The sequence below is a fragment of the Centruroides sculpturatus genome, unplaced genomic scaffold (genome assembly GCF_000671375.1).
Source record: "Centruroides sculpturatus isolate CEXI.00-Female unplaced genomic scaffold, Cexi_2.0 scaffold137, whole genome shotgun sequence".
NCBI classification, from domain to species: domain Eukaryota; kingdom Metazoa; phylum Arthropoda; class Arachnida; order Scorpiones; family Buthidae; genus Centruroides; species Centruroides sculpturatus.
The window spans coordinates 1-25,417 of record NW_019384453.1 but is presented as its reverse complement, the minus strand read 5'-3'; the positions used below and the strand labels follow the sequence as shown (position 1 = coordinate 25,417).

Genomic DNA, 25,417 nt, shown 5'->3' with positions numbered 1-25,417 from the left:
AAGACTATTGTATCGTTAAAAATTATTTTTTTATTTTGTACAAACAAAATAAATATATTGAAAAATATAAAAACAATAAAAAATTATACTTCAGAAGTTAATTTAGTATCAAAAACGTAAAATATTTGAGTAGCCCAAGACGTAGCCAAAGATTGCAGCGCCACAGCACTGGCGAAAATTTAAATTTGCCGAGTAGAATTGTTTCGGATAATTGACGTTTCGGATGACCGACTTTCGGATAATCGATGTTCTACTGTAATTCGCTTACAACGAAAGAAAGGCATTTTTCTCTCTTCCCCTAGAAAGGAAATGTTTCTTTAACGTGGCCAAACGTAAATTTCATCGTCTAAAAAGTTTTCGTCCTTCAAAATACGTTTCAATCTTTATTTAATATTATAATAGTATTAAATATTTCATTTACTCCGGTTTCGCGTCACGCTTTCTATTCTTAAAATTATGTGGTTGGATCGTCGATTTGAACAATTGAATTGATAAATGAATTAATGATTAAATAACATATATTTAATCGTTTGGTTAAATAGTCCGAATTAGTGCGACGAAAACCGTGCAAAAATCCAAATCGACCGGCGACGAAAGTGAATAAGATGGAGATCGAAACGTCGCGTCGTACCGTTCGTTCGTTACCGACGATACGACGTAGAAGCGCGCGACTCGTTTACCCCGTAGCGTAATTCGATCTCGTCTTATTATATTGTTAGCGAACGATATCGTTCGGTTCGATCTTAGAATCGATTGGGAAAGTCGTTTTACCCGGTTGCGGCCGCACTTCTCTCGTTAATTGCCACCGCTTAATTTCTACGAATTTATTTTAATTCCACATTTTTAGTTTGTTAATAGTCGTTGAAGGAAATAAACCTTCGATACGTAATAATTACGCCGCGCTTTTTACGCGAATTAGAATGCGAAATTCGTTATATTAATGGTTTCGCTAGTCTATAATATTTATTCGGAACGGGGAATAGGGATTTGCTTAGTCTCGAACTTCGTACGTCGGTCGGTGGCTAATAAATAACTCGCTGGGAAACGAGTGATTGCTCCCAAAAATTGCGGGCAAATTATTGGAAATTCTCTGGAAAATAGGTTGTTAGTAATAAAAAATTTCTATTAATCTCCACTTCGTATCGTCGTTCTTCCTTAAATTGAAAAAAAAAAAATGTCGGAAAAATTCAAACTCGAAAATCTGTTCGTTTCCTCAATTAAGGGCCGAACGGGTGTTAAAATAAACAAATAGAATCGCGTACATTTGCTATAGAAAAACATCTCGCTACGGGTAGTTTTCGTGTAAATTTTTTCACCTTCAACTTTTCAGAAGCGACTTATTTTCCGTCCGTAGGAGTTAGTTTTCCTCGTAATTATATTTTTTGAAGACATCGATTGACGACGAGAATAAGCACGTTCTTTGTGTAAACTCAGTTATTTACATTTGCCCCTTTCTGCCTGTGACAAATAAATAAACAGTTTAATAAACCTTATAGAAATGATATTAATAAATCTGGTAAAGTAGGGCAGATTTCAAATTTCGTGATTCGAAAAGTATAAAGATTCTTTTAAAATCTAATTTTCTGAATATCTATTTATAAACACGTTTTTGTACTTAAAGAATTATAATGGTAACCTTGATCCTGTTTGCCTGCCAGATTATCCTAGAAAAACTATTTGTGTTTCTATGTCACTTTAAAAAAATTTCGTCGATTGGAAACAATCGAAACGATGGAAAGTCGGCAAGAAAAATGGTGGGGTGAATGAAGTCGTATAGAATTAGTTCTTGTTCCTCACGCTTCCATCTATTTGGCTTTAGTACCCGCTTTTTGTCTTAAACTCTTCCAGGTATTTCTTTACAATGAAACACATTTTATCTCGTAATTTAATCGATTTCTTCGATATTTAAATAACTACGAATGATTTTCGGTTCTAAGGTATTAAAACTTTCGTAACATTTAAATTGCCTTTTTAAAACGATTTAATTTTTAAATCGTTACTAAATTTCGATCGTCTTTAATGCAAATTGGTGTATTTGCGTCGGTATAAATCACGAACACGCTAAATTAATTTAACAATTATCTCAAATAATCAGACGATAGGATGCGAGGCTTCGTTAGTTAACCGATTACCATTCATTTTTAGTACGTAAACGCTTATAGGTTAACTTCGAACTCTAATTACGAACACGGATCTCTTTAGAGTCGTAGATGTGGCTCGAATAATACCCGAACGCCCAAACTACCGGACCACTTTTGCCAGGAAAGACCTAATCCACCACGTAAGTACAATAAAAGTCTGGGGAGCGAGTCTTTTTTTGAAAAAAGTTCCCGCAAAACCATAAGATAAGATTAAAATAAATCTCGTTAACGATTCCAAAAATGCAAATTTGATATTAAAAAGTTTTCAAATCGTATAATTATTTTATCGTGTTTAATTTTCTGACGATTATATGCAATCGAGATAATTTCAGATTGACCGGAACGTTACATTGTCGAGTAACCCCGTATTATTCTCCCAACTTTAGACGATTGCACCTTCTCAAAAATTATTTTAAGTGTGTATTCTTACAAATTTAAAATACTAAATTTTCGACGCAATTAAAATTATTTTTAGCCGAAATAAACAGCTTCTACGCGGGAAATAATACTCCGGATATCTGAATACTAACGCGTGACACGTGATATACGATCTTAGATTAAACTTGCCACCCGACGAGTTCGTTTCTTCTTCTTAAATTATTATTTTTATTTCGAAAAATAATAATTTTTAAATTTAATTTAAAATCTATTTTTAGAAAAGAAGGAACTCTCAGTTGTTCGAGCGAGTGGAAATGTGGGTTTTACGTTGTTTACTTCCCGTATAAATATAATTACGTCCTAGAATCTATTCAATATATCCGTGCGGCTATCAAAATCCGTCCCTTTTTTTTTCTTATGACCCGAAATGTAGATAGGTAAACTTCCCGTACTTATAGAATAATTTATTCGTCCTTTTACGCGTTACAACTCCTAGAATAATCTCCGTTCTGTACCACCGTCCTAGTTTAGGTGTTTTTTACATCGGTATTGTCCTCCGATCGGAAACGACATCCAACGTTTCAATTAAGAGATAAATAAGCCGCGCATTCTGTAATTTCACTTTATGGTTAGGAGACAATGGCCGGTAAATGCGGAGTAATTTAAATACTATCGAGAAGCCCGTCTTCTATTTGAATAGTGGCTTTACCGGGCTAATACGATTATAGCGGTGGAGGTTATACGATGCTTCCGTTAGACGGAACATTAGATAGGCGCATTTTGTGAGTTTGTGGAGAAGAGAGGAGCGTAATGCTCCATTCGGTTTCTACCGGCAACACTTTTTAAAAGACGTACGGGATAATCCTTGAGGGTCGTATTTAAAGAGCATCAACGAGAGAGAAATCGCCAACCGTTAAGAAGAAAAAAGAGGTATTCGTAAATACCGTTTGGTTCGCACCAGAAACCTAGTTAGAGGGGGATGGAGTTTTTAGGCGACGTTATTTAAATCGAGGATGAGCGTTGACGAGCGAGTGGTCGAAGCGCGAATGTCCTTGATATCGGTACAGTGAACCAGAATTACTCACCAAGCTATCTTTTAATGTGTCATCGTAAATAGACGTACTTGTTTAATGCAGGAAAATCGACGTTTTACGCGGATTTTTTTATAACCCAATCGTTTAATTTTATTATCCGATGGATAATGCGTTATTAAGTCGTAAATTTACATAATTATACCGTATAAAAATATCCTCGACGGTCGACCGTCGAGGATATTTTTAACGAAATTAGCAGTTGGTATCTTTCTTAGTTAAAAATAAAGTATTCTCGATAATTTTATTCATTTGCTTCCGTATTTTCAAAATTATGATTTTGTGCGAAAACAAAATCGATGTATAATAATTTTTTGCAGTATTTTAAAAAAGTATTTGCGTTCTTATATATACGAGCCTAACTGAGAATTACTCCTCCGTGTCGCCAATGATTTCGCCCGCTTATTGCTTTTTCGTTAACGTTTGTTGGCATTTATCTCCGATAAAGTTTGGGACGATCTTTCCGATCATTTCTACGAATTATTCCTCGGTAATTTCTCACTTACCGAAGAATTTTGCCCGAATATCTGGAATTAAATGTGATTCGACCGGACGTTGAGGAAATTAACCGGTTTGCATCGATTCCGGAAAATTAACGTACTGGATCCGCTTTGATAAGCGGGATGCGGCTGAGAATCGGTGGAGCAAAAAGATAAGAGAACGACCGGAAATGCAATCGACGGCGATTTCCGTTCCGATTTATCGCCGTTTATACGCGTGAAGATTTCTCTCGTTATTAAACGGGAAGTTTAATCGAAGTTTTGATCCCGTTTTATAAATAACCGGTTAAAATACGTAGGTTAACTTTAAAACGTTAGTTAAAATATTCGATTCTTTAAATTCATCTCCGTCGTACCGCATTCTCACGACGTAGAACGGGCGAAAGACCCACGGTAGGAATCGGGTTTAAACGTCTATAAACAAATAAACCGGATACGTTGGAGCAAATACGGCAGTCCTCCGACTGCCGTTTTGTCCAACCATTCCCGCAATAAGTTCCGCTATTATTACGCAATTTATAATTAAATATTTTCGGCGTAAATTAAGAACGGCCCGGTTTAAGACCGTTTGGTTTAATCGACGAGGGGTGGGAAAAGAAGAAACGACGGGAGCGTGTTTAAAAATATATTTATTCTTAGGTATAAGCTGGATATTTACAACATGTACAGACGACGTATAAAAGATCCGACATCAGCCGTGTCGGGGAGGAAGGAAACCCCTTCCGGCGGCGTACTTCTGTCCCGCTAACCAACCTTTGGCCCACCCTTGCCACCATCCGCCCTTGCCGGGTTCGTCGTAGTCGATACTTCCCTGACCGGAGACCGTCCTGGGGTGCAGTTCGGAACCGCCGTACATCTCGCCCTTGCTGGCCTCGTTGATCATTCTGGCCACGGCGGCGTAGTGTTTACCTATGTCGAAGGTGGCAATTTCGTGGCATCGCACCCTCGTCCACAGCACCGCGATCAGCACGACGATCACCGCCAACCTACGCTGTAAAAAAGAGCAGAATTTCACTAAAGGATCTCTCGCCGGAGGGAGGCCGAGGCCACTTCGTACCACCGCTTACCATCTTAAAGAGGTGCAACGGCGCAACTTCTGAACGAGTTTGTGGCTTTTTCGCCGTTTTATATTGTCTCGAGCCATTGCGTCACGCGATTAGCGTCACGGATCGAGCACGAGAAACCGCCTTCTGTCGTCCCAATTACCCGGCCGAACTTTCCTGAAGAGCGAGGAAGAAAGGACGCATTCTTAAGAATGGGAAATTCTGTTATTCGGCTGAAGTGTGGGAGGCGAATGACCGAAATTCGATCGCGGACGGGAAAATCTTTGCCTCGTTTTCGTCGCCAGACTACTAAAACTAAAAAATTTCTTCTCGGTGTCGGTCGAGTGAAAATGTTTTTACCACTTCCGACTGTTCTCCGGACCACACATAATTGTTGTGGCTCGATGTTATTCGGTTTATTAACTTTATTTATTATTATTACGCCGCACTAAACGATTTATACTGTTACTTTTACGGACGAATAAACGATTATTACTAAATTAATTAAATTAAATAAAAATTTCATTCTATCGATACTGCTAATATCCGCTGTCGCGTCGGTACGCTACGCCTCCTCGATGGTTCTCCACTTTTTCTGCAGCTCCACCCTTTCAATTTTTAAAATGTGTTTGGGCATACGGGACGATTTTTATTTATTTATTAATTAAGAAATAAAATTCTCACATTTTCTCGTACGTATTTTAGTCTAACTTTTGGCACGAATTTGGGAATAAAGGAAAACCCTTCAAAAACTTATTAAACCAGACCCGAATACCGAATGGGTGGGTGGTTTAGGGTCGTAGCGTTTAAAGAAATATTTCGTGAGCTCTATAGCTTCGTGTCTGTACTAATTAAACGTATGTTCTTTAATCTTCTCTAATATAAAGTCTGGCTGTCCGGGCGAGGTGCCTGCACCCGTTAAAAGCCGCTGTTTTAACCATCGCTGTAAAATATAACTGTATTATATTAATATATCGATGTGTAGCGTGCGTATTTTATATACGCACTATTTATAGTACACTTACGAGTATTTAAAGTACGAATTTGGCATCTGGAGCGTTCGAATTATTTTAACGCCCTTCCTTTGTTTTATAGGCGTCTTGGCTGAAAGACTATTAAAAAAAAATTCTAACTCGATAAATAATTCGGACAATTAATATTCTAAATTTAACATTTGAGTTTCGCCTAAAATCCGGTATACGAAATTTCTAGTAGGAAAATAAATTTTGGAAGTTATCTGTGGAACTGCCAATAAATAATAAATATAAAAATAATCACGTAAAGAAGTTTTGCCTCCTCCTCTGGCATCCAGAAGGAGATGCAACAATTGCTTAAGTTTCTCGATTTAATCTCTCGCGGATGAACTTTAACACATTTTAATGCATTTTTAAAAATATATATACTTTAAATTTGCGATAATGATATTTCGTCTTTGACGATTTAACTAAATTTTGATAAAAACTAAAAATAAGCAAAGTTTGAAGATGAAAATAAGAATAAAAAACAGATCAATCAGACCGTGAATACTCAGAAAATCTCTGCAAAATTCATATTTACGATGTTACAATAGAATAATAAATCGTTATCAAATGTATACAAATGACAGGTAAAATGCATTTGACCAGCGACAATAAAAGGAATAAACAAGACTTAATCGAGGGTTGTTCTTCGTTTCGGTTTAATAAACTTTTAATATATTTAAAAATTTCATTTCAATGAACTGTATTTTTTCTTTTATAAAAACCTCTTAATTGAGTTATAGTCGATCGCTTATTTCTTCGATTATCTTCGGGTTCCACGTAAACGTTCTTCGCCGATTACGAAAAATTATCCTTAACGCAATTATTCGTCGCTTCGTATCACTTAATTATTGCTAAATTTAACTTTCGTCGTCGTTATCCAAATGTCAGGTATTTTGTATACCGTTTTCGTTCGATTACAACGAAATTCGTCAAGTTAGAAACTATAAGGCACTGCAGAGGTAAGAAATAACAATAAATTCCTTAAATATGTATCACTAAAAAACAGAGTGAAAATCTTTAGTGTTAATTTTTAGGCACGAGCGACCTGGAGACGGAGCCTCGGACACCTCTCTGTACTCGGTCTGGGTCCCGTATTCGAAATCTAATATTCGTTATTGTCTGATATTAGACCTTATATAATATAGTGTAATACGTAGGCTACCTTACGTTATATAAAAGGGACGGACAAATTTATGCACACTTAGGGCTTGGCGTAGGCTATAACGCCGAATTGGAGTTTTAGTCAATGCCAAGCCTTCTTACGTGCGCGTAAATTTGCCCACTCCCAAAAGTAGGAAAAGCCAAATTTTCGAAATAATATTGAAGCCACAGGACCGGTGGAAGGAAAGTATTTATAGTTATGAAGTGACGAAAGAAAAAAACGGGACTTTCCATCAGTGTTTCTTTAATTTTTATTTACAAGATTCATTAGATAAATCAATGGATAATCGAAGACGTTCTTAGATAGCCTTCGATTGCTATCTTCTACGTCCCTTAAACATCCGTATTTGGTTAAATATATTTATACGCCGGTATCATACGTGCGGCGGAAATTACGTCTATATTTAGAGGAGTTCAATAATCATTTGGATATTTTAATGTGAAAAATGAACCCAAATTTTTCGTCGACTTGGTACAGATAGGCGGTATCTTCTGTTTGACGTTAGACCCACATAATGCAGAAGAATTTAACGGAAAAAACGAATTGTGTACAGAAAAAATATTTGTCTGTAGATATATTTCTAATTATTAGGTCAGTATCGTCGTTACGTCGTTTGTGTCGAAAATATTCTTTTGTTCCATTATCGACACACCGAAATTCGGTTAGAAAAATAATCTTTCCTTCTAAGAAAAGGAAATAATCTTATTTCTCCAACCGAAATTAGGAACTTTTAAAAAATATTTTCGTTTATATTTATTTTTGGTTTAGGCAATTCTGATACTAACAAAAGTTTCGGTCTAATTTGTTGTTTTCGCGTGTTCGTTCTACTACAAAAATGTAGCAACCGGTTGCTTAACTTTCCCGGCAACATTTAAAATTTGGGTGGCGCCAACTGTTATAATATTTCAATGAAACTTTTTATTTTTTCGAATTTTCCGATGGTTTAGCTGTTTTATATGTTGATTTAGTGAACGACTCTTCAATCCGAAAAAATCTTTCCGGTAGACTACCTCGCAGCCAATTCAGGTTATAAACTCCTTTTATTGTTTTTTACAGACGCATTTCGAGCTAGGTTAATTTACTAGCTCCTCCTCAGTGCTACAAGATAAATTTTAATTTTAAAAATTGACAAAAACAATGCGAGTAGATAATGTAACAACAAAATTAAAAAACACATTTCATAATACCTTAAGAGTTCCACGAGTTTCGTATGATCTAATTTTCACACTTATATGGTACTTTTAGTCCCGTTTACAATATTTTTACCATCTTATAAAATTACTCGAAGGGCTTACTTATATCGTGTATTGTAAAAATGGCACTNACATCTGAAGTATAATTTTTTATTGTTTTTATATTTTTCAATATATTTATTTTGTTTGTACAAAATAAAAAAATAATTTTTAACGATACAATAGTCTTAGTTAGCTTTACATCGAACAAAAATTCAACGCGAAGCGACACGCAACGGAGAAAAATTTCCACATGGGATAAATTAATATATCTTTTAGTGTGTGATCGGTTATCCGAAACATCGATCTTCCGAACAACCCCAGTCCCCAATTGATTCGGATAATCGACGGTCTACTGTATTCATTGTTTTCGCTCTCCGTCCACTCGAGAACAGTTACTTAGTTACTTTTATACCCGATTTTTCCCTAAATAAACGACAGATTTTCTCACCAATCCGCTCCGAGTTGCTCGTTACTTTAGCTTTCTTAACGTTACAAGAGATTTTAACGATTTAAATAGTTTCTAACCTAAATATTTTAGGCTATATATTATTGTTATACGTTTTAAATTTTGCCGACTGTGTATATAAAGACCGCGCATAAAGAGAACCTTCAATTTACCGAACAATTCCCACGCCGACAAACTCGCTATCGTTTACGTACTCGGCTCGATGCCGGAGAGTTCGGTTTATTGAGAGTCTACTGTACAGGTAACACCCATATAACACGGGAAGTTACGTTCCAAAAAATTGCCGTGTTATACGAAACAAAGAACTAGTACGAAAAGGAGGGTTAGGTTCCAAAAATTAAAAAAACATGCTATTATATTTTCATAATTAAGATAAATATCTTCATTAAAATTTTCTTAAGCGATACATATTAATATAAATTAAACAATGCTTTCTTTGTCATCACTAAAAACACTATTAATTAACCGAGAGCGTTTTCTTTTTGGCAATTTATCCTTATCCTCTGAGCATTTTTCTGCATTATCTTCAGACCCATGCTTTATTTTTTGCAAAAAGTGTGTAATTTTAGATTGCTTGCTTCTAGTTAAAAGATCTTTATAAATTTCCTTATATGGTGCTAAGCACTTATGAAGAATAAAGCAAGTATGGAATAAGGGGAAAACATATGGCAACATCGGAAGCGGAAGCGTCGAGATCTGGCAACATTGAAACAAGTTTCGAGAAGGACCGTGTGTATCGACAGAAGGCGAGAAAAGAAAATTTACATACTTAAGTACTAATAGTTCACGAAAATAATAATTTTCGTGAACTATTAGTACTTAAGTACGTAAAAATTTATTACATTTCATGTTGTACGAGGGTTTTACCCAATTCTCGAACCGTGTCAGAGTGAATCCGTGCTATAGAAGTGCCGTGTTATACGGGGGTTACCTGTATTTAACATCGCGATTAAATTAGAAAATGACAATTCGAACGGTCTTTCACAGTGCACTCCGCCGTATTCTTAAAGTTTTGGATTTCTCGAAGAAAGCGTTGCCATAAACTTGACGAAAACGTAACGTATTTGGAAGTATCGAGACTTAATTACGTACGAGTATTTGACGACAAGAAATTCGTTTTGTTCTATTGAAAGATTGTCAGACGTTTCTATCCTAGTAGTGGAAAACGCTTCCGACTATTTAAATGCCTTTTAGTGTGCGAATAAGGACTCGGGAGAGTACGTAAATCAATAATCGAAAGAAAATAACAGTAGAACGACGGGGTACGAGCGAATTAAATGGTCAATTATCCATTAAATCCAACGATAGGAGAGAATCTATCGCCCAGAGAGTGCCGCCATCTACCGAGTGGCAAAGGAAATAGCCGCGAGCTCGAATCTAGCCGACAAACTTTGATATTTTAAAAGTGCTCCGACATCATTAAGAATGCAAAATACGTCGTTATTGAAGTTTTAAAAAATGTTTAGTAATGTGTCTTTAAAGTTACGTAAGTACTCAATATTTTACAAGATTTTAAATTTTATTGTAAGGTTATGAAATCGGAACTACAATTGTAAAATCGACCGAAGAGGAACTAAAGTCCGAAATGCATTTCGATTTCAATAAAGGAGTAAAAGTCGTCTTCCGTGTCTAACCGTCGGGACAAATGTAGCAAAAATACCGTGTTGTATAGAATAGCCAATGACCAAAAATCCGTAGGATTAAAATCTTCGGTAAGACATTAAAAGAATAATTTAAGATGTACGCCAAAACGGCAAGAAATAACGAAAATGTTTTTAAATTTCGAAATTAAGAACTTCAGAAAAATGTTTCCAAATTCCGAGGAACGTTAAAGGAAACGGTTAATTTTTCCACGGTAATTGACAAAATAATCTTCCTTCCGAACGGATGCGGCGATTTGGGATACGGAAATAGCCGAAAGGAGGTAAAGCGAAATTATCCGAGCAGATTTTGATTTTATTTCCAATCGTTTGTCCGAGCGCTAAATACGTTAGTGCACTCCACTTCATCAGTTATCGGTCGATCTTAACCCTAATACAGTAGAGCGTCGATTATCCGAATCAATTGGGGACCGGGGTTGTTCGGAAAATCGATGTTCGGATAACCGATTATGTACGAAAAAATCTATTAACCTATCCCATGTTGAAATTTTTATCCGTTGTGTGTCACTTCGCGTTGAATTTTCGTCGATGTTAAGCCTAACAAAGACTATTGTATCGTTAAAAATTATTTTTTTATTTTGTACAAACAAAATAAATATATTGAAAAATATAAAAACAATAAAAAATTATACTTCAGAAGTTAATTTAGTATCAAAAACGTAAAATATTTGAGTAGCCCGAGAAATAGCCGAAGATTGCAGTGCCACAGCACTAGCGAAAATTTAAATTTGCCGACTAGAATGCTTTCGGATAACAGACGTTTCGGATAACCAGCTTTCGGATAAACGACGCTCTACTGTATTANTCAATGTCGAGAATGTCCTTGTAACGAGTCCTTTTCATTGGAATTTTAAGTTTTGGAAACAGAAAATAGGGAGCTAGTTAGAAAGAATAGAGTGAATGGTCTAAGGCAGGAATGTCCAACCCATGGCCCACTTCATCTTAAATTTTTACATATATTTTCATTTTTTTTGGTAAAGAATGTTGTAAAAATTATTCTCGTTTCACTGGATACACTTTGATGTCATAATGACATAATTGGTGCTAGAAAACTGTACTACTCTACTTGCTTAACATACTGTAGTGAACAATTCTTTTCATGCGTGAAAACATCAAAACTGCTGAAAGAAATAGGTTGAGTGATTCCCATTTAACTAACATTCTTAGAATTAAGACTAGTTCCATAAAAGCAGATATTGACAATATTATAAAAAGAAGGCAATGTCAAAACTCATATTGAATTTATTTTTATTTTGTGTGAGTATAATTTCTTTTTTTACAATAGTTTATGTAATTATATATATTTGTTATTAAAATTTGATATTCACATTTTGAACATGTTAAAAACATATACAGGTAACCCCCGTATAACACAGGAGTTACGTTCCAAAAAATTGCCATGTTATGCGAATCCGTGTTAAACGAAACAAAGAACTAATGCAAAAAAAGGTGTTAGGTTCCAAAAATTAAAAAAACTACTGTCAAATCCTTATTTAAATCGGATTTATTATTCATTTTTTTCATAGGTAAAATACTTATTTATTATTTAAGTAAATATTTTACCAGAGAATTATTCATCCTATATGATGATCTCAGCATGAGCATCATCAACTGGTAACAGTTTTTGGGTGCGTTCGTTAATAGTGGTCACTCTGCAATGGGAGTGCGCTGCTGTTTGTAGGCATTTAGGAACAATGGTGAAAGAAAGATGGCAGCGAACACACTATCGATAGTATCATGATGGAGGAATCTATAATTCTAAAATGAGCTTTTAGAGGCAAAAGAAGGGTCCCAATTGTAAAATTTAACCATTAAATGGATTATTATTGAAAGAGCATTCAAAGTAGCCACGAAAACAATTAGAATGCTCGCGCGGAGTTACGTAGAAGTATAAAAGAACGCACCCTTTATTACATTTCATGTTGTACGAGGGTTTTACCCAATTCCCGAACCGTGTTAGAGTAAACCTGTGCTATAAAACCACCGTGTTATACAGGGGATGTTCCCAATTCTCGAACCGTGTTAGAGTGAATCCGTGCTATAGAAGTGCCGTGTTATACGGGGGTTACCTGTATTTATATAAAATACCTTTCTGGCCAGCTGAATATACTTAGCCCATATGCTGAAGCTGAATATAATTTGGCCCGTTAGGGAAAAAACTTTTTCAAGCCAAAAATTGACAAATGGCGGTGCTCTTGTGTGAAGGTGAATTGTTGTGCAGCAGTGTCCAGCTTCCTTAAGCACAATACTCTGGCTGTATGTGTAAAATTCATTTCCAAAGACATTCCAAAATATCCAAATAATATTCTCTGGTAACATTATGGCCATTTGGGACAAATTCCTTGTGCACGAAACCCTTGAAGTCATAAAAACAGCCAAGCATAGTCTTGACCTGTGATTTTTAGAAATAAAGTTTTTTGTTGTGGGCTTGTCTGGTGACTTCCACATGGAACTTTGACATTTTGTCAATGGGTTGCATTGGTAGCACCATATCATCCATGACAATATTTTTGAGAAAATTTGGATTGCAGTGAGCTGTTTTGATCATGTCCTAAGCATAATGAATGTGTGCCTGTTTTTGTTCCTCAGTGAGTAATTGCAGAACAAAGTGGGAACAGATCTTATGCTTGTTAAAATGATTAAGTAAAGTTATGTGGATGGAGTCCTTTGACACTCCAACTCCTCTGCCAACATTCTATAGGTCACATTTGGATCATTTCCTAATATTTGATGCACTTTATCAATGTTACTGTCCTTTGTACCTTTGTAGTACCTGTACAATTCTGTAGGTACTACAGGTGTCAATTGAAAATGATATGAAAAGTGGTCATCTGACAACATCAGTTACCGGATGACCACTTTTCAGATCATTTTCAATTGACACCCGGCCATCTTTGAATCAATTAAACCAGTTGTAAACTTGTGTTTGATATAGGCAATCATCCCCATAAACTCGTTTTAGTAAAAGTTTTCTTTAGTTTTATGCAGAACTTAATGTTGGCACATTGCTCCATTGCAATTTTCAGACGAGGGTCATGAAATAACCCTTCCATTTCAAACAAAGGATTGTTAGAAACAAATATAAATGATATCACATGTGATTGATAATATAACATTCAAAATTTTGAATTTGACCATTGATACTAGCTACGCCATCTAGATTTCTAGAGAAAAAGTTTGGTTTCTTTTTAGACAACCTGTATATTAGTCTTTGCTGGAATTAACAAAGGACAGAATCATATACTTTCAAGAATCAGAATGAGTTTCTTGAGAAACAAATTCTCAAGAACAAATAATGAATGTAATTTTTGAAAACAATGAGAGTAAGGTAACAATGTTCCAATTTGCCTTGTATGATGTAGTTAGTAACTAATCAGTATAAAATATTTGAGGATAAGTTTAGTAATATGTTGGTAACTACAGAGATTGAAGAAAATGATTAATTAGAGTATCAAATTCCTCAATAAGTCAGATCACAGGATAACTTGGCTACTATATTACTGTATACTGTAATGCATGAACAGAATAACACCTAAATATAAATTTCCAGCAAATATACACACAAATACTTAATGTTCAAATGTTTTCAGCCACTATTTTATCGGCTCTCTTCAGGAACAAATATGACATAAAACCGTTCTATAAATAGACTATAGCCACATTATAATTTTTTAAAATATGAAATATATTCGAACGCTGGCTGTGACGTCCAGTTTATAACGTGTATAAAATGAGTAAATTTTACAAAGTATAGTTAAACATGAAGTTCTTACTACAATTAAATTTTTTAAAATAAAATTATTAATTGATTTAGTGAACGTCTCTTCAATCTGAAAAATCTTTCCGGTAGACTACCTCACAGCCAACTCAGGTTATAAACTCCTTTTATTGTTTTTTACAGATGTATTTCGAGCTAGGTTCATTTACTAGCTCCTCCTCAGTGCTACAAGATAAATTTTAATTATAAAAGTTGACAAAAACAATGCGAGTAGATAATGTAACAACAAAATTAAAAAACACATTTCACAATATGTTAAGAGTTCCATGAGTTTCATATGATCTAATTTTCACACTTATATGGTACTTTTAGTCCCATTTACAATATTTTTAACAAATTAAATATACATACTGATTTCTTTCTAATTAAATTACTTTAAAAACTTGTATCTTGTTACATCATAAAATTGTACTGCTTGTTACACTAGTAATTATAAATTATAACATTTAGTAATATTTTACAATAAACATTTTAAAAAAAATAAATATACGTACAGATTTCTTTCCAATTAAAAGCATATTATCTTTCAGAAATTTTGATAGTATATGTTACACCACTTTTTCTAAAAAACTATTAAGAATACAACAAAAAATATTTTTAACGTGACAATGTATAATCCCCATGATGTAACTAATCTATCTTAGCGCCCTCTATTATAGTATACCATTGTTGGTCGATTTGCATTCCGGTTGACACATTTATTAAATTATCATTTTATTTATATTTTATTATTTCTATGTGTTCTTTGAATTTACGTTTATAAATATCTTTTTCATAGTGTAGGATTTTAATATTATTTCTATCTATTTGGCAGTTGCTATTTTTGATGTGGTTGAACCAAGGGGAATTATTATGTTTTAGTCTTATGGCAGCTTCATATTCTTTTATACGTAATTCTAATGTCCTTCCTGTTTCCCCTATGTATTCTTTTGGATTCTGACAGTTACAGTTTACCTCATAAACTGTACCAGTCTTTTTCAATTTATCAATTTTGGTTTTAAGTTTTCCTATTTTATGAATAGCTTGTGAAATTTTATTAGTCAAAGATGGGGCCAAAATCACATTATCTTTGTTTAAAAGTTTTGAACAGTTATCGTAAATATTAGTTATGTAAGGGAAAGCTTTGTAATATTTTCCTTCTTTTTTATTTTTTATATTAAATCTGTCTTATATTAAATTAAAATCCTACACTATGAAAAAGATATTTATAAACGTAAATTCAAAGAACACATAGAAATAATAAAATATAAATAAAATGATAATTTAATAAATGTGTCAACCGGAATGCAAATCGACCAACAATGGTATACTATAATAGAGGGCGCTAAGATAGATTAGTTACATCATGGGGATTATACATTGTCACGTTAAAAATATTTTTTGTTGTATTCTTAATAGTTTTTTAGAAAAAGTGGTGTAACATATACTATCAAAATTTCTGAAAGATAATATGCTTTTAATTGGAAAGAAATCTGTACGTATATTTATTTTTTTTTAAATGTTTATTGTAAAATATTACTAAATGTTATAATTTATAATTACTAGTGTAACAAGCAGTACAATTTTATGATGTAACAAGATACAAGTTTTTAAAGTAATTTAATTAGAAAGAAATCAGTATGTATATTTAATTTGTTAAAAATATTGTAAATGGGACTAAAAGTACCATATAAGTGTGAAAATTAGATCATATGAAACTCATGGAACTCTTAACATATTGTGAAATGTGTTTTTTAATTTTGTTGTTACATTATCTACTCGCATTGTTTTTGTCAACTTTTATAATTAAAATTTATCTTGTAGCACTGAGGAGGAGCTAGTAAATGAACCTAGCTCGAAATGCATCTGTAAAAAACAATAAAAGGAGTTTATAACCTGAGTTGGCTGTGAGGTAGTCTACCGGAAAGATTTTTCAGATTGAAGAAACGTTCACTAAATCAATTAATAATTTTATTTTAAAAAATTTAATTGTAGTAAGAACTTCATGTTTAACTATACTTTGTAAAATTTACTCATTTTATACACGTTATAAACTGGACGTCACAGCCAGCGTTCGAATATATTTCATATTTTAAAAAATTATAATGTGGCTATAGTCTATTTATAGAACGGTTTTATGTCATATTTGTTCCTGAAGAGAGCCGATAAAATAGTGGCTGAAAACATTTGAACATTAAGTATTTGTGTGTATATTTGCTGGAAATTTATATTTAGGTGTTATTCTGTTCATGCATTACAGTATACAGTAATATAGTAGCCAAGTTATCCTGTGATCTGACTTATTGAGGAATTTGATACTCTAATTAATCATTTTCTTCAATCTCTGTAGTTACCAACATATTACTAAACTTATCCTCAAATATTTTATACTGATTAGTTACTAACTACATCATACAAGGCAAATTGGAACATTGTTACCTTACTCTCATTGTTTTCAAAAATTACATTCATTATTTGTTCTTGAGAATTTGTTTCTCAAGAAACTCATTCTGATTCTTGAAAGTATATGATTCTGTCCTTTGTTAATTCCAGCAAAGACTAATATACAGGTTGTCTAAAAAGAAACCAAACTTTTTCTCTAGAAATCTAGATGGCGTAGCTAGTATCAATGGTCAAATTCAAAATTTTGAATGTTATATTATCAATCACATGTGATATCATTTATATTTGTTTCTAACAATCCTTTGTTTGAAATGGAAGGGTTATTTCATGACCCTCGTCTGAAAATTGCAATGGAGCAATGTGCCAACATTAAGTTCTGCATAAAACTAAAGAAAACTTTTACTAAAACGAGTTTATGGGGATGATTGCCTATATCAAACACAAGTTTACAACTGGTTTAATTGATTCAAAGATGGCCGGGTGTCAATTGAAAATGATCTGAAAAGTGGTCATCCGGTAACTGATGTTGTCAGATGACCACTTTTCATATCATTTTCAATTGACACCTGTAGTACCTACAGAATTGTACAGGTACTACAAAGGTACAAAGGACAGTAACATTGATAAAGTGCATCAAATATTAGGAAATGATCCAAATGTGACCTATAGAATGTTGGCAGAGGAGTTGGAGTGTCAAAGGACTCCATCCACATAACTTTACTTAATCATTTTAACAAGCATAAGATCTGTTCCCACTTTGTTCTGCAATTACTCACTGAGGAACAAAAACAGGCACACATTCATTATGCTTAGGACATGATCAAAACAGCTCACTGCAATCCAAATTTTCTCAAAAATATTGTCATGGATGATATGGTGCTACCAATGCAACCCATTGACAAAATGTCAAAGTTCCATGTGGAAGTCACCAGACAAGCCCACAACAAAAAACTTTATTTCTAAAAATCACAGGTCAAGACTATGCTTGGCTGTTTTTATGACTTCAAGGGTTTCGTGCACAAGGAATTTGTCCCAAATGGCCATAATGTTACCAGAGAATATTATTTGGATATTTTGGAATGTCTTTGGAAATGAATTTTACACATACAGCCAGAGTATTGTGCTTAAGGAAGCTGGACACTGCTGCACAACAATTCACCTTCACACAAGAGCACCGCCATTTGTCAATTTTTGGCTTGAAAAAGTTTTTTCCCTAACGGGCCAAATTATATTCAGCTTCAGCATATGGGCTAAGTATATTCAGCTGGCCAGAAAGGTATTTTATATAAATACAGGTAACCCCCGTATAACACGGCACTTCTATAGCACGGATTCACTCTAACACGGTTCGAGAATTGGTACCATCCCCCGTATAACACGGTACTTTTATAGCACGGATTCACTCTAACACGGTTCGAGAATTGGGAACATCCCCTGTATAACACGGTGGTTTTATAGCACAGGTTTACTCTAACACGGTTCGGGAATTGGGTAAAACCCTCGTACAACATGAAATGTAATAAAGGGTGCGTTCTTTTATACTTCTACGTAACTCCGCGCGAGCATTCTAATTGTTTTCGTGGCTACTTTGAATGCTCTTTCAATAATAATCCATTTAATGGTTAAATTTTACAATTGGGACCCTTCTTTTGCCTCTAAAAGCTCATTTTAGAATTATAGATTCCTCCATCATGATACTATCGATAGTGTGTTCGCTGCCATCTTTCTTTCACCATTGTTCCTAAATGCCTACAAACAGCAGCGCACTCCCATTGCAGAGTGACCACTATTAACGAACGCACCCAAAAACTGTTACCAGTTGATGATGCTCATGCTGAGATCATCATATAGGATGAATAATTCTCTGGTAAAATATTTACTTAAATAATAAATAAGTATTTTACCTATGAAAAAAATGAATAATAAATCCGATTTAAATAAGGATTTGACAGTAGTTTTTTTAATTTTTGGAACCTAACACCTTTTTTTGCATTAGTTCTTTGTTTCGTTTAACACGGATTCGCATAACATGGCAATTTTTTGGAACGTAACTCCTGTGTTATACGGGGGTTACCTGTATATGTTTTTAACATGTTCAAAATGTGAATATCAAATTTTAATAACAAATATATATAATTACATAAACTATTGTAAAAAAAGAAATTATACTCACACAAAATAAAAATAAATTCAATATGAGTTTTGACATTGCCTTCTTTTTATAATATTGTCAATATCTGCTTTTNAATGTGAATATCAAATTTTAATAACAAATATATATAATTACATAAACTATTGTAAAAAAAGAAATTATACTCACACAAAATAAAAATAAATTCAATATGAGTTTTGACATTGCCTTCTTTTTATAATATTGTCAATATCTGCTTTTATGGAACTAGTCTTAATTCTAAGAATGTTAGTTAAATGGGAATCACTCAACCTATTTCTTTCAGCAGTTTTGATGTTTTCACGCATGAAAAGAATTGTTCACTACAGTATGTTAAGCAAGTAGAGTAGTACAGTTTTCTAGCACCAATTATGTCATTATGACATCAAAGTGTATCCAGTGAAACGAGAATAATTTTTACAACATTCTTTACCAAAAAAAAATATATGTAAAAATTTAAGATGAAGTGGGCCATGGGTTGGACATTCCTGCCTTAGACCATTCACTCTATTCTTTCTAACTAGCTCCCTATTTTCTGTTTCCAAAACTTAAAATTTCAATGAAAAGGACTCGTTACAAGGACATTCTCGACATTGAGACTGCTGTGACTACACTACTAAACCAGATTTCAAAACAGCTGAAAAAGTTCTTTGAAATGCTCATTACTTGTTCTGAACATTGTACTGCTTCAGAAGGATCGTATTTCAAATATATAAACATATTTATAAAAATATTTTTTGTAGTTTTTTCTTCCTATAGCAAAAGTTTGATTTCTTTTTAGACAATCTGTATATTAACAAAGATACTGTCTATATGCCCTCATTACATGACATTCATTTCTTTGACAAGGTTTGATATTGTTCTGAGAATAGTTTGTTATGCTCTACAATGATTGTTATACCTAGAGGCAATTTTACTTATTTGTCTACACATACAAATAGAATCTTAATTCTTTGCTTTCTCTAGGTTATGTTATGTTCTTTTACCCAAAAATCTCTTCTGTTTCCATGTTGGATAGGTTTCTGGCTTATAGTAAGGTATAACTTCTGAAAATTATTCCCTAGTTCAGTTGTAACATCATCACAGCCAATTTTAGCCAGTTGCACATCATTATTTAGATTATATGTTCTTAATTAAATTGTTTTATTAATTTTCTATGTCTAAAATGGAAGTAACTGAATCTGAAGTCAAATATGTTTATGGTGTTTTTGTTGGCAGATTGGTTTGTAGACAGTGATGACAGTTTTGTTTGCTTAAATAAATTTTTATGGTCATTTTGAAACAAATTTGTGTGCTTTTGCAAAGTTTTGTATAAAATACAATGCAGCAGCTGTTTAAGAAAGTATATAAATAAAAAGAAAGATAAATTTACCAGAAGTTTAGAGAGAAGGCAACAAAATTCAAGATACTGCAAATCTAAATACAAATGTGTATGCAAAGGCCTCATATCTATTTAATGCTGCCACAAACATACAAACTTTTCCTTTTATTTATAAGATTTGAAAATGTTCTGTTTTGATAATAGAGATCAAGATTATCTATAAATAACTTGTATATGAATCTTATGAATAATTAATACATTACTTTCAATAATTGAGGAACTTGATGGAAAAATGTCATATCCCACATTAGAAAGTTTTTGAGAAAAAGGTGGAGTTGTGTTTTAATTTACCAGCATTTTAATTTGCAATATTTTATTAATGTGGGTATACAGTTCATATTGCATGAAAGTGAATCATGAAAATTTCTTAGAAATCATTTCTATGATGCCCAAATTTAAATATGTTAATAACTTATTAATTCACCAGCACTTTAATTTGCAATGTTTTATTAATGTGGGTAACGATAAATTTTACAAATATTTCTACATTTTTATATAAAGATCTAATGCATATTGTAAACTAGTTGGCTAACTATAGGGGGGGATTTTTGCTACCATAATAGATTTGGATTCAAATTTTCTTTAAGATTATCAGAATTAAATATAAAAAGTCGTAAAAACTATTTTTCATCTCAATCTTGAAGTAATTTCAATGCAAACCAAGTCTATCTTTAATGGACAAAATTGGTATTGACTATATAACTTACGTGTATTTTTTCTTTTATTGTAACTCTAACTAAAAGGGGTTTTTTTAGGTCCCCCTCATGGGTTTGGCCAGACCCACAATGGGGCAACTAGGTGGTAAGGGATGGGATCCGACATATCTAGAACAGATCACTCACTAAAAAAATTCTGGGTTTTTCAACTTACTGGACTTGATTCTGATGCTCCCAGAGTGGTAGGCTGATACCTTAACAGTCTCAGCCATCTGGCTACTGCTGATGTCGCACATTATGAATCCAATCTAATCTGATACAGATAGTAAGTTTTTAGAATGCAGATTAATAGTTAAATGTTAAAAGTGTTAATTTTATCTGCTTTGTAAACAAATCTTTTGTTACAGTTAGAGGATTATCATCTTACAAATAATAATTATTTGACTGCATTATAATGTATATTTTCATATTCACAATATAAAACATTTGTATAACTAGAAAAGATATTATGCTACAAAAGATTTAGTAGATAATTATATTTTTCCCTAAATCTTATGTATTAAGCATTCATTATATTCATATTCATAAAGAAATTCAAAAGTATTGTAGAAAGTGTCTTAGAACTTTGTGATTGTACAAATTGTGGCATTTATAAAATGAAGTTTAAAATCTTGGAGGTAAAATAAACTAGAATTAAAACATTATATGAAAATAAGTATTTAACTAAGTTAAAATAGTTCTGCAGAATTTCAATTTGTCTTAATAATTATAAAAATTTATCTGCTTATTTTATAATTATACATTAATAAATGTTTTTTAAAAACAATCTTAAGATTATACCGAAGAATTAGATGTTAAAACTGCAAGCACATTTGGAAAACAAAGAAGAGTACACACAAGATTTAGGTAAATTAAAGTTATTTCTTTAAATTACATATAAATGGTTAATTAGAACTGAATTAGAAAATTCTTTAATTTCAGGCCTTTTATTCCTGGATATCATTTTCCTTGGCAAAGACGAAATTCTCCTCTCAATTCAAATAATCCCATTGAAGATCATACATATAGTGTTTGTTTTAATCAACTAAATAACAGTCTGCATATCAGTGATGAAGATATTATAGATGTCACAGATGGTTCTCACACATCATTACGAAAATCTAAAGAAATTGTAGATGAAGAACGTCAAAAGCAGACAGAAGGAGCTCATGCCTTGTTGAATTTAGCAAAAGTTGCCACTGTTCGTAGACAATTTCTGAGGATTCCTGAATCACAGGTATCTGTTAAGTTGTGAAAAAAAAAGGAAAAAAAATTGTTGACTGTTTGTATGCAAATCACATTTTGTGAGCATCTATAAAATTGACAAATGCTCATATTTTTTATCTCATGGGAATCTTTATTAACTTCTTAATTAGATTACTACTATAATTATCATCTTTAAATGTAATTTTATCTCACTGATAAAAAATAATTTTTATAAAAGTTTACTTTTCAGCACTTAAAGTGTGCAATAAGACTTCCTTGAGTGTGTTTGGTAATAAGAATTTTGAGAATTAAGTTATAATTATTTAACCTAAGTTTAACTAATTTTTTAATTAATCAATACATAAATTATTTTTTGACAGAATGCTTGTTGTACAAATTATTTTGACACACAACCAAGTCTGGCTAGATTATTTGTTAGCATGAGTAAAACCATATGCAACATTATATACTAAAATAATAATTTTAGGCACTTTTGCTGTTTTACTTATAAACCAAAACCAAGGCAATAATTTTAAAACACCATCACACATTTTAATATTGGCTAATGAAATTGGATAATGAAAATTATCAGGAAAAAAAATGAAATAACTTAAATGTTTTTAACATTGTAGATATATTATACTAAATTAAAATATAGTTCTTTTAATATATTAATGTTTACAGATTGTATCAGGATACAAGATCATTAAAAAAATATATATATATACATATATGTATATACACTGATTTATATAAAAATTTTAGGATTTGTAAAGTAAAAATAAATAAATAAGAATAAATCAAACAGTTAAATCTTTTCCTTAAATGCTAAATGTGAATTATATTTAATTATTGCAATGTTAAATTTTAATTTAATGTTGCTTATTTTATATTTACTTTTTAAATATTAGCATAGGAAAGTGATGATAATGAATATACTTGACTTTCTGGTTGCATATCTATATGTATATGTATATATATATATAGACAGTATATATATTTGTTTTGATATAATCAGCTTTACTAAATGTGATAAGTTGCTATGCAAATCAGGTTCAAATGCTTTTAGCATTATTCCTCAGCAAATATTTGCAATAATAATTGTTAGAATGGCAATTCACTCTCTGTTTAAGCAAATCTAGATATTTATTAAAATTGCATGGTTTGTTATGTGAAAACATATCATGCATTATTTTTATTATTTGAGAATTGCTCAGAAATTGCCAGATTTTTTGTTAGTTAAAGCAAAATTTTAAACAGACACAAAATTAATTGGCCTATAACAAATATAAACGAAATTTCATAATACAAATTTTAGATTCATTCCATTATTACCAATGCAATAATTTTTTAAATGTNATTTAGAAAAATTCTGTTCTCCCATTTTTTGTTTGAATAAGGAAATGACTCCCTTATTTTTTCCTGTCATTGCTGCCGCAACACTTCAGAAAATAATATTCAATTTAAACTAGACGAATTACATCGAAAAATATTTATTTATAATTTCTTCTAAACATCTCGCGGGCCGGATAGAAACTCTTCGCGGGCCGTAGCTGGCCCGCGGGCCGGGGGTTGCCCACCGTTGGTGTAGACTATATCATATATAGATTTGCCTAAATACATATTATTGTTTAACAATGTATTTCTCAGAATGTATCCCTGTCATTAAGTGATGCATATCTTATACCTTAATGATTGATATATTCATTGTACTCCTGGACATATTGGACACCATTTAGAAGTGAGTTGATAAGACATAACTATGCTTTTTATAAGAATCTCTCAGAAAGATCTGGAATTTTGAAAAACTTTCTGAACATCTTGACCAATCTACTCATTAGCTGTATCCAAGTCATTTTTGCTTTGGTTGTATAGTTGTCTTATCAACTTGCTTCTAAGTGGTGTCCAATATGTCCAGGACCTTCACTGACTTAAAAAAAGTCCAGATCCAAATATCATAAAAAATATCTGACATCAAGTGCAGATATAACAAGATCAACAGTACAGCAATCACGAGAAACAATAAGGTTGCTACCAATTTAAAGCTGTTATCAAGGATTTATAAATCCAATCAAAATGACTTCTTGAAATGGAGAGGCAGGAAGTCAAATACAATGAAAAATAACCATATATTCTTGTCTTTGAGATGATGTGTGCTTTGTTCTTTGGTGGCAACAAACATTAAAATTTTAGTTTAATAAAACCTGTGTAACAGTCTCACACATCTGCTCTCAGTATGTAAGTAAATAAAATCTAGTAAAAAAAAAAAATTCTACAATAAGTTGCATAACCTTCCCAGCAACAACAGTTAAAATTTCATATTGTGCCATCTGTTATATTTTTTACGTTAAATTTAGGGAATGTTGCTTTATATAGGTATTAAATTGAAAAATCATCAAGAATTATTTTTAATATATGTATATATATAGTTTACTAATTTTGAAATATATTTCTGATTTAAGATAAGTAGATTTTTTTTCATACTAACTTTGAAATCATGTTCTGTAAATTGTAAGTATGGAAAGCAGATCAAGGTATTTTTGTAACAAATAATTTAAGATGGTCTGCATCTTCGGGTAAACTGACAAATGTATGAAGTTTGTGTTTTTGTTTCGCATCTAGTTATCTTTAATGTAATTCAGTGTAAGTAATAAGATGATTTAATGGATAATTTTGATCTTTGCATTATTTAATTGATTGGTAAATGTTTATTAGTTAACTTATGATTAACATCAATTAGATATTCAAGATTTTTCAAGAAATTGTTTGAAAAAGTTGGATGTTTTGTGGAGAGGATACTTTCCACTGGGTGATATCTTTGTAGCAATAAATATTGGGTTGGAATTTAATGTTCAAATATTTAAATAATAATAATTTATCACATGAATCTCTCTGTATAAAGTAGTTTATTATTTTTTGTAACTATGGCAAAATTGTTCGGCAACTATCTTGTTAGAAATAATGATCTGAACCTTTGTTAAGAGTTTGTTTCTACTAAGAAAAAGTGATAAACCATGCAAATATTTTTACTGAGAATTCATCAAGTTTGTATGATTTAAGCAAGTTGAGAAGCAGTTTACTTTATGCCTATTTTGGTACAAAAATA

At 32.4% G+C, this 25,417-nt stretch overlaps 1 protein-coding gene across 1 annotated transcript; it reads right to left on the bottom strand.

The window, feature by feature from the left end:
* Nucleotides 1-4,716: 4,716 nt before the first annotated feature.
* Nucleotides 4,717-5,469, bottom strand: LOC111620591. The gene is made up of 2 exons (XM_023362551.1): nt 5,178-5,469; nt 4,717-5,101 (listed from the first exon to the last, which is right to left on the bottom strand). The coding sequence occupies exons 1-2, from the start codon at nt 5,178-5,180 to the stop codon at nt 4,802-4,804; spliced, it is 303 nt and encodes a 100-aa protein (XP_023218319.1). The 5' UTR covers nt 5,181-5,469; the 3' UTR covers nt 4,717-4,801.
* Nucleotides 5,470-25,417: the final 19,948 nt, after the last annotated feature.